Source organism: Ursus americanus, chromosome 7, assembly GCF_024610735.1.
Source record: "Ursus americanus isolate L20-20 chromosome 7, mUrsAme1.1.p, whole genome shotgun sequence".
NCBI lineage: Eukaryota > Metazoa > Chordata > Mammalia > Carnivora > Ursidae > Ursus > Ursus americanus.
Window position 1 is genome coordinate 52,695,121 of NC_142133.1, and position 13,753 is coordinate 52,708,873.

At 38.3% G+C, this 13,753-nt stretch overlaps 1 protein-coding gene across 9 annotated transcripts in view; it reads right to left on the minus strand.

Annotated features, from left to right (window-relative positions):
• MTA3 (metastasis associated 1 family member 3) overlaps positions 1–13,753 on the minus strand; it is a 156,525-nt gene that overhangs the window by 82,716 nt on the left and 60,056 nt on the right. The window contains exon 1 of one of the 9 annotated variants that reach the window (XM_087863706.1): positions 905–995. The exons of the other annotated variants lie outside the window; for them this stretch is intronic. Within the exon in view, the coding sequence (XP_087719832.1) occupies positions 905–966 (62 nt within the window). The 5' untranslated portion in view covers positions 967–995. Of the gene's footprint in view, positions 1–904; positions 996–13,753 lie in introns of those variants that run through there. 9 annotated transcript variants of the gene reach the window in all.

Below are 13,753 nucleotides of genomic sequence, written 5' to 3' on the forward strand. Positions count from 1 at the left end.
TTTTTTTAAGTAGCCACTGCATATGAGAACCTAAAAATAATACACATTCATATCAAGATTAACTAACTTACCTTTATTGACATTGCTCTAAAGCCTAGTTAAAATTTAAATACTCTGCTATAAAGTAAAGGGCAAAATAAAGATCTACAGATTTACAGACCTTGAAGTCTGATGGCATTTACCTTTGATCATAGCCCTGGGTGTGAGTCTGAAAATGAATGTCTATTAAAAAAAGAAAAAAAGAAAAAAAAAAGGCTTGTCTAGACTTGAGAAAAATTAAGGTTATCCAGGTAGAGGCCTTTACTGCAAACACATTTATAATTATCCTCACTAGCTTCAAAAATTCTGTAGAGCCACAAACTTGACAGGAGAGTTTTGAAGGTGATTCAAGTTATAGATAATTGGTCAGAATTCACAAAATATATTTTCAATGTCATAATGTCATTTGATTTGGTAAACAAAAGTTACTGCTTGCTCCCCACAAAATGACCAGCAAAAAACAAATACATCACATATACACTGAACGGGAAGCTAAAAGAGCAGGCTGTTGGAATATCAGAGTGGAGAACAATTCAAAGGAAAAAATTACCAAAAGCAAAAAACTGTAAAATGCTAACAGGTCAAAAATGACCTAAACATTTTGCAAATGTACATTCCTTACATTTAAAAAAAATTTTCCCCCTCATGAAAACATCTTTTTCTGGTAATAAGCTATAGTTAATATCACTTCAAAAGACTCTGAGAGCATGTGTTCCTTCCATAGTATCCTGTCAAGTCTCTAATTCAGTTAGAGAGAGTTATAAAGGTTTTTGGTTTTTCTAATTTTATTCGTGCATATCACTGAAGCAGAAAAATTAACATTATTACTTCAGAGCATATAACACCACTCAGAGTCAACAATTACCTGACAGGCTCTTGGGAAGGACAGAATTCCGGGCGGGGAAATGGCTCTGCTGAGGTCTGCATGCCTACAGCTGCCACGGAAGAACTCCTGTGACCTGCGTATGTGTGCTCCTCACACAGGCAGCGTGCTTACGGACCAAATGGGCTTTCCAAAAATAGGCTTCAGTTAGTTTTTCTGCCTAACAGCTGACAGAGCAGTATTCCTAACATTTAATAATCACCTAGAAGAAATAAAATCTTAGTTTTTACAGTTCTCTAAAGTTGGTTGTTTTTTTCTTAATGGAAAGGAGCAAGAGCTGAATGTTATTTTAAAGATACTACTTTCTTTAAGAGCCATGTGGATGTTAAGGGTTCATAGACACTGAAAATTCATACAAACAATACAACATTAGTCTCCTCCATACTGTCTGAAATGACAAGAGGATTTCGACGGAATCATCAAACCTTTATTTTCATAATTACAGTAGGAGATAAGAAAACGCTGACTGTATACTATTTTAGAGATACAACATGATTACAAAATCAAGAGGATACCCAGCCAACCTAAAATATAAATTATTTGGGGGAATGTAGTTTTTATGCAAAGATGTAAAAATAATAGGTGATTTTCGTTTTTAAATTTTCTTTACTGTAGCTATGTATTTTCTCCCAAATTAAAAATGAAAATCTGACATGTGAAATATTCAAGTACATACACTAACAGCTAACAAAGAAGGAGGTTGAGTCAGAATTATTTTATGAAGTAAATATAAATATGTAATTAACACACGCACTACCACGCCAAGAGTTGTTAATAAACGTAGTTTAAAAGGAGACTTAAAGTGCTGGTTTCCTTTATGCTGAACAAATCTTGGCTCACAGAAAAAAAAAAAACATGATAAATTTTAAGCTAACCCCAAACCAAAGGAACTATTATCAAACCGTAACACAATTGGTTGATCTAAATCTGAAGCAGTGACCCTAATTGTTCTCATCCACCACACTTCAATCCTCGAGGAATAAAGATACCCAAACATGATGAGAGAAATATAAAATACATTAATGACCTTAACACAAAGAAAGATCACTGCAGGCCTATATAATTATTCATACTGCTTTTCTACAAGGAACTATCCAGCAACACAGAATTTCCATAGAGACAACATACTTTCCCACAGATCACTGAAAAAGGTTTTAGAAACATACCCTGCCTGCTTCAGAGACTGCACAGGGTGCTGGGACAGAGAGCCATGGGAATAAATAATCATGACAAAACACAGTCCCATGTTTAACAGCAGGTGCTGATCGGCCTGCTATCTGCTTAACAGGATGTTCAGTATCATCCCACAGACTCCAACACCACATGTAAAAATGTGCACGCAGGTTATATATTTCTTTTATTTAAAGATGTTACCTATTTGTATAAATGAAAGAGGAAGTTTAAATGAGCATCCATTTCCCCAGTGCCTGAAGACTCTCGGTTTCATACCACTGCAGCCTGTAGAATGGTGCAGGACCACTAAGGTCCCTGCTTAGGAAAATGCAAATTTCATAGAGCCACACCAGACTTATTGAGGCCAAATATCCTGGGGAGGGATCAAGATATCCACGTGGTTCAAAAGTATCACCAGGTGACCCTTAGTCAGATTTACCGAATCCAGTATCCCGGGGAGGGATCAAGGAATCTACATGGAAAATAAGCATCACCAGGTGATTGCTAAGCACAGTGAACTTGAAAACCGCTAGTACAGATGCAGGGTCTGACTCAACTTTCCTTGCTCAATGAAAGAATATTTTTTCATTAAAAAAAGGCATTTTTGGGGGTGCTTGGGTGGCTCAATTAAGCCACCAACTCCTGGTTTCGGCTCAGGTCATGATCTCAGGTGGTGAGATCGAGTCCCACAAGGGGATCCTGGCTCATCAGGGAGTCTGCTTGAGAATCTCCCTCTCCCTCTGCCCCTCCCACATACTCGTGCGCCCGCGCACACACACGGGCACATGCGCTCTCTTGTCCTCTCTCAAATAAATAGATCTTTTTTTAAAAAGGCATTTTTCTCAGGGCGCCTGGGTGGTGCAGTCGTTAAGCATCTGCCTTCGGCTCAGGGCGTGATCCCGGCATTCTGGGATCGAGCCCCACATCAGGCTTCTCCGCTGGGAGCCTGCTTCTTCCTCTCCCACTCCCCCTGCTTGTGTTCCCTCTCTTGCTGGCTGTCTCTCTCTATCAAATAAATAAACAAAATCTTTAAAAAACAAAAAACAAAAAGGCATTTTTCTCAATGGCCTTATAAGTCTTACAGTTGCTCTGGATTCTGAACATTTTCTCATACAAAAACAAGCTAAGTTCTGTGATTGGAAATTCAGCGAATAGACAGTTTTACACAGCATTTAATCCACTGAATACAACGGACAACCAAATAAAAAAATGATTAAGTTCAAAAATCCAAAATGCTTTCAGAAAATTACATTTCACAACAGCAACACTGTTAAATGGGACTAAAGGAAAGATTCAAAATTCTCAATGAAATTATTTCCAAATCCGAATTGTATGCCTAAACATATCACTAGCTATGCAGAAAACATTTTCAAGATAAGCAAGGACTAAGAATTTTTTTTATTTTAGAAGACTAATCGAGGGCTTCAGAGGGGAGGGGGTTGGGGGAATGGGATAGGCTGGTGATGGGTAGTAAGGAGGGCACGTATTGCATGGTGCACTGGGTGTTATACGCAACTAATGAATCATCGAACTTTACATCAAAAACCAGGGATGTACTGTATGGTGACTAACATAATATAATAAAAAAACATTTAAAAAAAAGACTAATCGAAAAAAAAGGCAAAACAAGTTCAAGGAAAACAAAAGGTTGTACAAGAAAGAATACGTGGGGAATCCTTAGATGTTCATAAAATACAAGGAATGATTATTAAGTTTAAAAAATATGATATATTGGGAACATGAAGGAAAGGAAAAGAGAAGAGAAAGTTAAGAGAGATTTAGAAAACTGAAAAAGTAACAGTAGCAGTGTAAGAGTGGTATAAATACAGAAGCCACAGAGAGAAGTTGAAAATGACTGTGGAGGGTTATGACTAGGCTTATGACTGCCTTGGATATTATTATATAAGTATATACATATATTTGACTTTTAAAAATAATACAATTTAAAATAAAAAGGGAGAGCCTAATTAAACGAAGTGCATAAATTTATATAAATAATACATATACCAAGGAAGCAAAGATTATTTCCATGTGTCTACACCAAGTTTTCTCAACCTTAGCACTATTAATGTAAGAAGCCAGGTTATTCTTCGCTGTGGCGGGCTGTCTTATGCACGCAGGGTGTGTAGCAGTATCCCTGGCCTCTACCCCCTGGACAACAGTAGCACCCCTACACCTAGATGAGACAACCAAAACTGTTCAGACATTGCTGAATGGCCCCCAGGAGAAAAACTGTCCTTGGCTGAGAACCACTGCTGTAGAGTGGATAAACCACGGTTTGTCTTCTTTTTCTTCCTTCCTTCCCTCCTTTTTTTTTTTTTTTGAAGATTTTATTTATTTGACAGAGAGAGTGTGAGAGAGAGGGAGAAGAATCTGAAGCAGAGTCTGTGCTGAGCACAGAGCCCAACGTGGGGCCAATCCCAAGACCCCAAGATCATGACCTCAGCCGAAACCAAGAATCAGATGCTTAACCGACTGAGCCACCCAGGCGCCCCTGACCACAGTTTTCTTAAGTGTATCTTAAGAAACAAACACTTCAGGACTCTCTACGTATGTGAAAGATAGATCTTTAGACTATAAAAAGGACAAAAAAAAGAGAAAGAAATCTGGACTTTAAACATTTCTATTCAAAGATATACTTTGTTAATACTGCTTTAAAAGATGTTAAGAAATAAAGATTAAAGAAGTCCAAAAACAAACAAAACAAAACAAAACAGAAAGAAACCTGGAACAGCTGTTTGAATAGGTAAGGTAAAGGAATACAAAGTCAAGATGAGAAGTCTGGGTTTAATGTGATAGATCAATGGATTCTGCAAAGAAAAATGACAAGTAGTGTTTTGGAAAGCTCATTCTGTTTGTGGCATGTGGAGAAAACCAAAGAAACAAAACTTTATGAAACAAACTGTAAAAGAGGAATTCAAGGGGGGAAAAAATTCTTCTTTGGCGCCACTTTTCCCTTTTACAGTTAGGAGAAAGTGGAATGTCCAAAAGAAGGCAGTAGGTATTAGGAAGATCCTCTTTCCTAGCATAGTACAACAAATCGTTCTGATTACCAGGAAAATCTCACAGGCATTTCCACAACCATGTGGAACACCAGAGCCTGGGACAACATGTAGAATACACCTTCACCCAGTCTAGTGCTTTTCTGCACTGGGATTCTGGTCAAAGAAGGAAACACTTCAACCCATAGAGGATAAATCATTTCAAAGTAAAGCTTATACCATACAAAGACAACATTCAAGAAAAAGTGTGCTGAACATGTAGACTTTAAAATGTTAAATTATGATATGATTTTTCTCTTTACTGTATGTTTCCTTGCATTCTTCTACTAAGCAATATGAGCTTAGGCACACTAAGTAATTAACTTCCTTACGTTAGTTTCCTTTTATAATTAGATTTATCTATTTTATTTTAGAGAGAGAGCGAGCACGAAAGTGTGAGTAGGGGGAGGGGCAGAGGAAGAGAATCTTCAAGCAGACTCCCCGCTGAGTGAGGAACCCAATGTGGGATTCGATCCCATGACCCATGAGATCATGACGTGAGTCAAAACCAAGAGCTAGATGCTTAACCAACTGAGCCACCAGGCACCTCTCTTATGTTAGTTTCCTAAGCAGCACTACTTTCAGTCATCAACAGTACCCTTTTGACTAATTTATTTATTTTTAAAGATTTTATTTATTTATTTGACAGAGAGAGAGACAGCCAGCAAGAGAGGGAACACAAGCAGGGGGAGTGGGAGAGGAAGAAGCAGGCTCATAGCGGAGGAGCCCGATGTGGGGCTCGATCCCAGAACGCTGGGATCGCGCCCTGAGCCGAAGGCAGACGCTTAACGACTGAGCCACCCAGGCGCCCCACTTTTGACTAATTTAAATTTTGTTTACAAACAGCAATAAAATTGCAAAAATCTAACATCTTAAAAACATTAGCATAATAAAAATTTGTACAGGAAGAAAACTGCCTTTATTAGAATCTTATTTTAGATTCCAAAAAAGTTCCTTTAACATTAACAGCTAAACTGAAGGGAGTCTGCCGATTTAAGTGGAGTGCTATGCTAGCAGCACTACCGATTTTTCCATAAATAAACGTAAGTCTTAAAAATTGTTTTCTCAGGTTGCCTGGTTGGCTGGGTCAGTAAAGCATGCCGGGTTGTGAGTTCAAACCCCACACTGGGCATAGAGCTTAGTTAACACTTTGTTGTTGTTATCTCTGAAGATGACAAAAAAGGCTTCAACAGACCTAAATTTGCTTAAAACAACCCAGAAAACAAAAAAATCCCTAAAAAGTAAAACAACCCAGAAAACAAAAAAACAAATCACAAATCCTTTTTCACTTGAAACTGCTTTGACCAACACAGAAATATGAATAAATACAAAATCCAGAAAACATAATTAGGACATTTTAATCTATTTTACTTGGTATAATGGTACATCGCCTCACAATCACACATGTGAAGTGACCCATGCACAAGTTTATTCTTTGCAGGATTCATTTTAACAGCAAAAGACTAAAATGAACCAAGTATTTATCAATTAGGATTAAATAAGTTAGACATATGAAACAGCAGAAGAATGATGTAGATCTTTACTATCAGATATGGACTTATGTCCAAAATAATTTCATTTAAAAAGCACAATGTAGAGAGTAAAATGGAGTCACTCATGCCAAGCAGTGACTCATGTCAATCAATGATGTAAGCAGCCAAGGCCATTACAGCTAAAACCAGATATCACCGAAACCAGCATGGGCTGAAGGCATCCAAAACTGATAACCAGCAGAGCCAAGAGAGCCTGGAAGAACTGAGAGCTGATAATCAGTACAACTAGAAGAGTTGTACTCTGCAAAGGCCCAAAACTGACTAACTACACTCCTTTAAAAAGGAAGGACTTTTGCAGCAAACTATCAGGCTCTCCAGATGCTGACCCTTCCGTGTCTGAGCGCATTAAAAAGGCAAGGACCCCTGAAAGCTCTGCCTAATTGATATCTGACCACAACAGAGACCCTCCCCTGGCTGAACATAATAAGCAGTAAGCACCAAGAGCTGATCTGGATGGACCAAGAGCTCATCTCAACTGCGCACTCACAGACTGGCTCTGCGTCTGGTTCGTTAACTTCTCACCCCTCATTGCGTCTTCTTTGCTGTGTGACTTTGTATTGTGCCTTGCTTTGTGTACCCTGTATGAAGGCAAGTTGAATGCATAGTGAAATGCCACTGAGTCTGGAATCCCGAACCTACTTTACAGTTATGTTAACCTTGCTCTGACTGAATAAAGCTTACCGTGGAAAGACACAACTCATATAGATGCCTTTACAGCCTGTTCACGACATACAGTTTAATAGTGTTGTAATTTACTCCACAACATACTACAGACACAAACATACACACCTCATTGCTTCTATGTGCATGAATTGTTTCTGGAAGTATACATAAGATTCTAGAAACAGTGATGGGCTAGGGGACTGTATAGGAGTGAGAAATATTATTGTGTACCCCATATTTTGATTCTGAACCCAATACTGTGATTCTGAACCATGTCAATATATTACATATCCTCCCCAAATGTTTACATTTAAAAAATTTTTTTTTCATCTTTATCCATTCATCTATCTTGGGGTGCTTTCATAGTTTGGCTATTATGAATAATGCTGCAATAAACAGAGGAGTACATGTATCCCTTTGAATTAGTGTTTTTGTATTTTTGGGGTGAATACCCAGTAGTGAGATTACTGGATCATAGGGTAATTCTATTTTTTAATTGTTTGAGGAACCTCCACACTGTTTCCCAAAGTGGCTACACCAGTCTGCATTCCCACCGATAGTGCAAGCGGGTTCCTTTTTTTTTTTTTTAAAGAGAGAAGTGGTTTGTTATTGTTGTTGTTTGTTTTTTAAGATTTTATTTATCAGAGAGAGAGAGGGCACACAAGCAGGAGGACAGGAAGAGGCAGAGGGAGAAGCAGGCTCCCCACCAAGCAAGGAGCCATGTGGGACTCGACCCCAGGACCCTAGGATCACGATCTGAGCTGAAGGCAGATGCTTAACTCACTGAGCCACCCAGGCGTCCCAAGAGGGTTCCTTTTTTATCCACATCCTCACCAACACTTGTTTCTTGAGTTTTTAATTTTAGCCATTCTGACAGGTGTAGTTTCAATTTGCATTTCCCTGATAATAAGTGATGTTGAACATCTTTTCATGTGTCTGTTGGTCACCTACATGTCTTCTACTCATTTTTAATCAGATTATCTATTTTTTGGGTGTTGAGCTAAGTTCTTCATATATTTTGGCTATTAATCCTTTATTGGATATGTCATTTGTAAATATCTTCTCCCATTCAGTAGATTGCCTTTTAGTTTTGTTGATTTTTTCCTTCACTGTGCAAAAACTTTTATTTTGATGTAGTCCTAAGTAGTTTATTTTTGCTTTTATTACCTTTGCCTCAGGAGACTTATCAAGGAAAATAGTGCTATGACTGATGTCAGAGAAATTACTGCCTGTGCTCTCTTCAAGGATTTTTATGGTTTCTGGTCTCACATTTAAGTCTTTAATCCATTTGGAGTTTATTTTTTTGTATACGGTAAAAGAACATGGTCCAGTTTTGGTTTTTTGCATGTAGCTAGCTGTCCAGTTTTCCCAATACCATGTGTTGAAGAGACTTTTTCCCATTGCATATTCATTCGTCTTTTGTCGAAGATTAACTGACCGTATAATTATGGGTTTATTTCTGGGTTTTCTAGTCTGTTCCACTGATCTGTGTCTACTTTTATGCCAGTACCATACTGTTTTAAGTTCTACTGCTTTGTAACATAACTTGAAGTCTGGAATTGTGATACTTCCAGTTTTGTTTTTCTTTTTCAAGATTGCTTTGGCTGTTTGAGGTCTTTTGGTTGTTCCATAAAAATTTTAGGAATGATTGTTCTAGTTCTGTGAAAAATACAGTTGGTATTTTGATAGGGACTGCATTTAATCTGTAAATTATTTTGGGCAATATAGACATTTTAACAATATTTTTTCTTCCAACCAAACTTTTAAAAGGAGGGGAGCAGATCAGTTTCCTGTGATCTTGACAACAACAACAAATTTGCTCTATTATCCACAGCTTTTGGATACCAGTTTATTCAAACCATATATGGATATACAATCCTCAACCATGCCAATTCATAAACTCACTATGGCAATCTATTCCCATCAACGCCCGTCTACTAACTATAGCTTTGCAGTCTCTGGAACATTTTTTATTTAAAAAAAAACAACTCTGCTTATAGATACACATTTTCTGTTCATTCATTAGTTTCTGATATGTATTGACCACCTAAAGAAAAATTTTATCTTCAAATATCATTTGCTCTAGGTAAAACATGAATTAAGAAATTTTTCAAATTCCAACTTTTGGAAATGGATGGAAATGTTTTTTCAGTGGTGAATAAACTTGTCAGAGTCACCATGCATTTCCCAAACAGTTTGATAACGCTACTTGACAAAGAGACACCAAGAGATAAGTCCGAATACTGTAAACTGCATTTTTTTAGTGACCTAATTGAAGTTTAACAGCATTCTAATGCAGGTGGGAGGGTAATATTTTTAGAGTCTCAAAAGAATAATAATGAATTAAATGACAGGCAAAGCTCAAATATTTTTCTCCTCTTTTCTGAGATGCCTTTAAAACGAAAGTAAAAGAGTTAGAAATAAAAGAACCTAACATCACTCCAAAAGAGGCCAACACCCACAATGGTTTCAAAGATTTCATGAAAATTCTGGAAGACAATGACAGATAAAAGAGACTGAGCAGTGTAAACCAAAATTCAGGATGAGCACTTCATTTAACAGGGAAACACAAATTAGGAACAAGGCAATAATGCCCAGCCTACACATTACTATTAAACACGGCATTGGTGGTTTTACTTAATACAACCAGACAAGAAAAAATAATTATAAGACAAAGCTTAAGACAAAATATGCTTAGAAGAGCTGATGCTAGGAAAGATGGAACTGATTTACCTGGCAGAGCCCTAAAAATAGTTCCAGTCTTCTTTAAGTAAAGGTCCTAGTAAAACCCACCCCACGTCCTAACAGGAAGCCTATCAGCAAAGTCGGACCCCATGAACAGAACTCCTGATTGGCCTTGCCATTATTCCCTGAGTTTTAAAAAACAGACTGGTATGAATCACCTAATACTTGAGGAAAGCCTACAGCACAAAAGTTGAATACAAAAAACCAAACACTGAATCTGGAGGAACGAGGTGATTTAAGCAACAAAAGAGACCTTTGAAGACATAAATTTGAATTTTTAAGAAGATTTGCGCAATACTGCATTCATAAAACAAATATAGGCTGCACTGAGCAGCTGCCATATAATGTATTGGTTTCGAAAAGTAGCATAGGGACACCTGGGTGGCTCAGTCGGTTGGGCGTCTGCCTTCGGCTCAGGTCATGATCCTGGAGTCCCAGGATGGAGCCCCACGTCTGGCTCCTTGCCCAGCAGGGAGTCTGCTTCTCCCTCTGCCCCTCACCCAATTGGTGCTCTCTCAAATAAATAAAATCTTAAAAAAAAAAAAAAGTACAGCACAGTGGTTCAACATTCTATATGCTGTGCCATGCTCACAATAAGTGTAGATGACACATTTTTTAAATTAAACAATATTATCAACACTTTTTTAAAAAGATTTTATTTATTTATTTGTTTGTTTGTTTGTTTATTTATTTATTTGAGAGAGCGTGAGCAAGAGACAGACAGCATGAGCAGGGGGAGGAGCAGAGGTTGAAGGAGAAACAGACTCCCACCGTGAAGGGAGCACACTAAGGGGCTCAATCCCAGGACCCTGGGATCATGACCTGAGCCAGAGGCGGACGCTTAACCAATTGAGCCACCCGGTTGCCCCTACCATCAACACTCTTGAACACTATACACAACTGTACAATATGCAATGTTTTCAGGAGTAAATGGAATATTTACAACTGTTGGCCACATGCTGAGCCAGAAAACATGGCTCAACAAATCTTTAAAGACTGAAATTATGTAGAGTGGACTCACTAATCATAGTAAAATTAAGCCAGAAATCAATAACAGAAACAAACTGGAAAATCCCCCACGTGTCTGGATATTAACGAATAAACTTAAACAATTCATGAATCAAAAACTTTAAAAAAATGATGCACTGAAGAAAAACATTCAGAACACAAGAAAAAGAAAAAGAGCTTCTGAAATTCTAAAATATAGTTAGCAAAATTAAAATATCCAATGTGCTATGAGATAAAAGTCAAAGATGTAGCTCAGAACCAAAACTAGAAAATATGAGAAAAGACAGGAAACAAAGACAATCCAGGAGAGCTAACATACAAGTAATATAACTACTGGAAAGAGAAAAAAAAAATTGAAAGAAATATTAGAAAAAGAACTCCCAGCTATAGGGGCTCCTGGGTGGCTTAGTCGTTAAGCATCTGCCTTCGGCTCAGGTCATGATCCCAGGGTTCTGGGATGAGCCCTGCATCGGTCTCCCTGCTCAGCAGGAAGCCTGCTTCTCCCTTTCCCATTCCCCCTGCTTGTCTTCCCTCTCTCACTGCCTCTCTCTGTCAAATAAATAAATAAAATCCTAAAAAAGAACTCCCAGCTATAAAAGAAGACAGGGATCTTCCAATTAAAATGGCCTACCAAATATCCCCACCACTGAGGCATCACTGAAATTTCAGGATATAATAAGAGAACTGTATCTCTTACTTATTGGTAAGAGAATTCTAAGAAGATTTAAGAGGGGGGAAAGAAATTGGTAATATGCAAAGTATGGAAAATCTATGTGATATAAAACTACTATTCAACGACAATAGACACTTGAGTCCAATAGGGTAATTCCTTCACAGTTTTGATGGAAATTTTTCAACCCAAAATTCAATACCAAACTAATTATGTATCATGTGTCTAGTAATAAGTTATCTAGAAATTTCATTCCAGAATAATATAGGAAGCATTACAAAATATGTAGAAGAGAGGTTGAGTCTGATAGAGCTGAGAATTTCTGCTATAAGGTATTATACATTAAAACATAAAACTAGGGGCGCCTGGATGGCACAGCGGTTAAGCGTCTGCCTTCGGCTCAGGGCGTGATCCCGGAGTTCTGGGATCGAGCCCCATGTCAGGCTCTTCCGCTATGAGCCTGCTTCTTCCTCTCCCACTCCCCCTGCTTGTGTTCCCTCTCTCACTGGCTGTCTCTCTCTCTGTCGAATAAATAAATAAAATCTTAAAAAAAAAAAAAAACACAACAACAAAAAAAACACATAAAACTAAAATTAAGAAATCAGGACGCCTGGGTGGCTCAGTTGGTTAGGCCTCTGACTCTGGGTTTTGGCTCAGGTCATGATCTCAGGGTCGTGGGATCAAGCCCCGCCTCCAGCTCCACACTCAGGGCAGAGTCTGCTTGAGTTTCTCTTTCCCTCTCCCTCTGCCCCACCCCCCCAAAATAAAAATAAAACAGAAAGGAGGGATTGAGATTTATTAAAATAATAAACTGTACTATTTTGTCAAGAACATTCTTAAGTGGAACTTGTCATTTTAGTTTTTCGTTTTACTGTGAATGCACAGAGGTGAAGAATACAGTGACAACTCTAGCACAATTTAGTGCCACTGACTTGGTTCATGTTGAGTTTACCCACAACTGCTTTTGCAAAATCAACATAGGGAAAAGGTGAGTAGCATCTTACTGTTGTTATGAAACAGTTTTGATCTCACAAAGCCCGTGAAAAGGTCTAAGTGACACTCAGAGGAGTCCACAAACTATGCTCTGAAAACACTTTGTTTTCAACGTTCTTAGTCCTTTCCATTCTCATAAGTTTTGGAATCAGCTTCTCAATTTACACATACTTATACACACTTACACACACACAAATCTGCTGAGCTTTTCCTTGGGACAGCATTGAATCTTTGGATCAGTTTGCGGAAAACTAACATACTTCCATGCATTTACTTATCCTGTATTTATTTAAGTCTAATTCTTTCAGCAATCCTTTGTAGTTTCTATGTAGTTTTCACACATCTTTCCCCTTTTCTCATACATCTTTCTTTAGATTTATTCTAGGTGTTTGATGCTTTTAAATGACATCGTAAATGATGTCTTTTTTTTTAGGGGGGAGGGGAAGAGTGTGGGAGAGAATCTTTTTTTTTTTTTTTTAAGATTTTATTTATTTATTTTTGAGAGAGAGCGAGTGAGCAAGCACAAGCAGGTGAGAGGGCAGAGAGAGAAGCAGACTCCCCACTGAGCAGGGAGCCTGGGATCATGACCCCAGCTGAAGGCAGATGCTTAACAGACTGAACCACCCAGGCACCCGAGACAGAGATCTTAAGCAGGCTCCAGGCCCAGTGCAGAACCTTGCAGGGCTCGATCTCATGACCTTGAGATCATGACCTCAGACGAAATCAAGAGTTGGAGGCTTAACCAACTGGGTCACCCAGACACCCCAAAGGTATCTTTTCACCTTAAGTTTTCTGACTGACCCCTCTTCACACCACATACATAAAACAGACTTAAAAGGTGGGAGGCCTGGCTGGCTCAGTTGGTGGAGCATGACGCTCCTGATCTCCAGTCGTGAGTTTGAGCCCCATGTTGGGTACAGAACTTATTTTTTCAAAAAAGGGGGGTTAAAAAATACAAAAGGTGAATCAGTAAAACTTCAAGAAA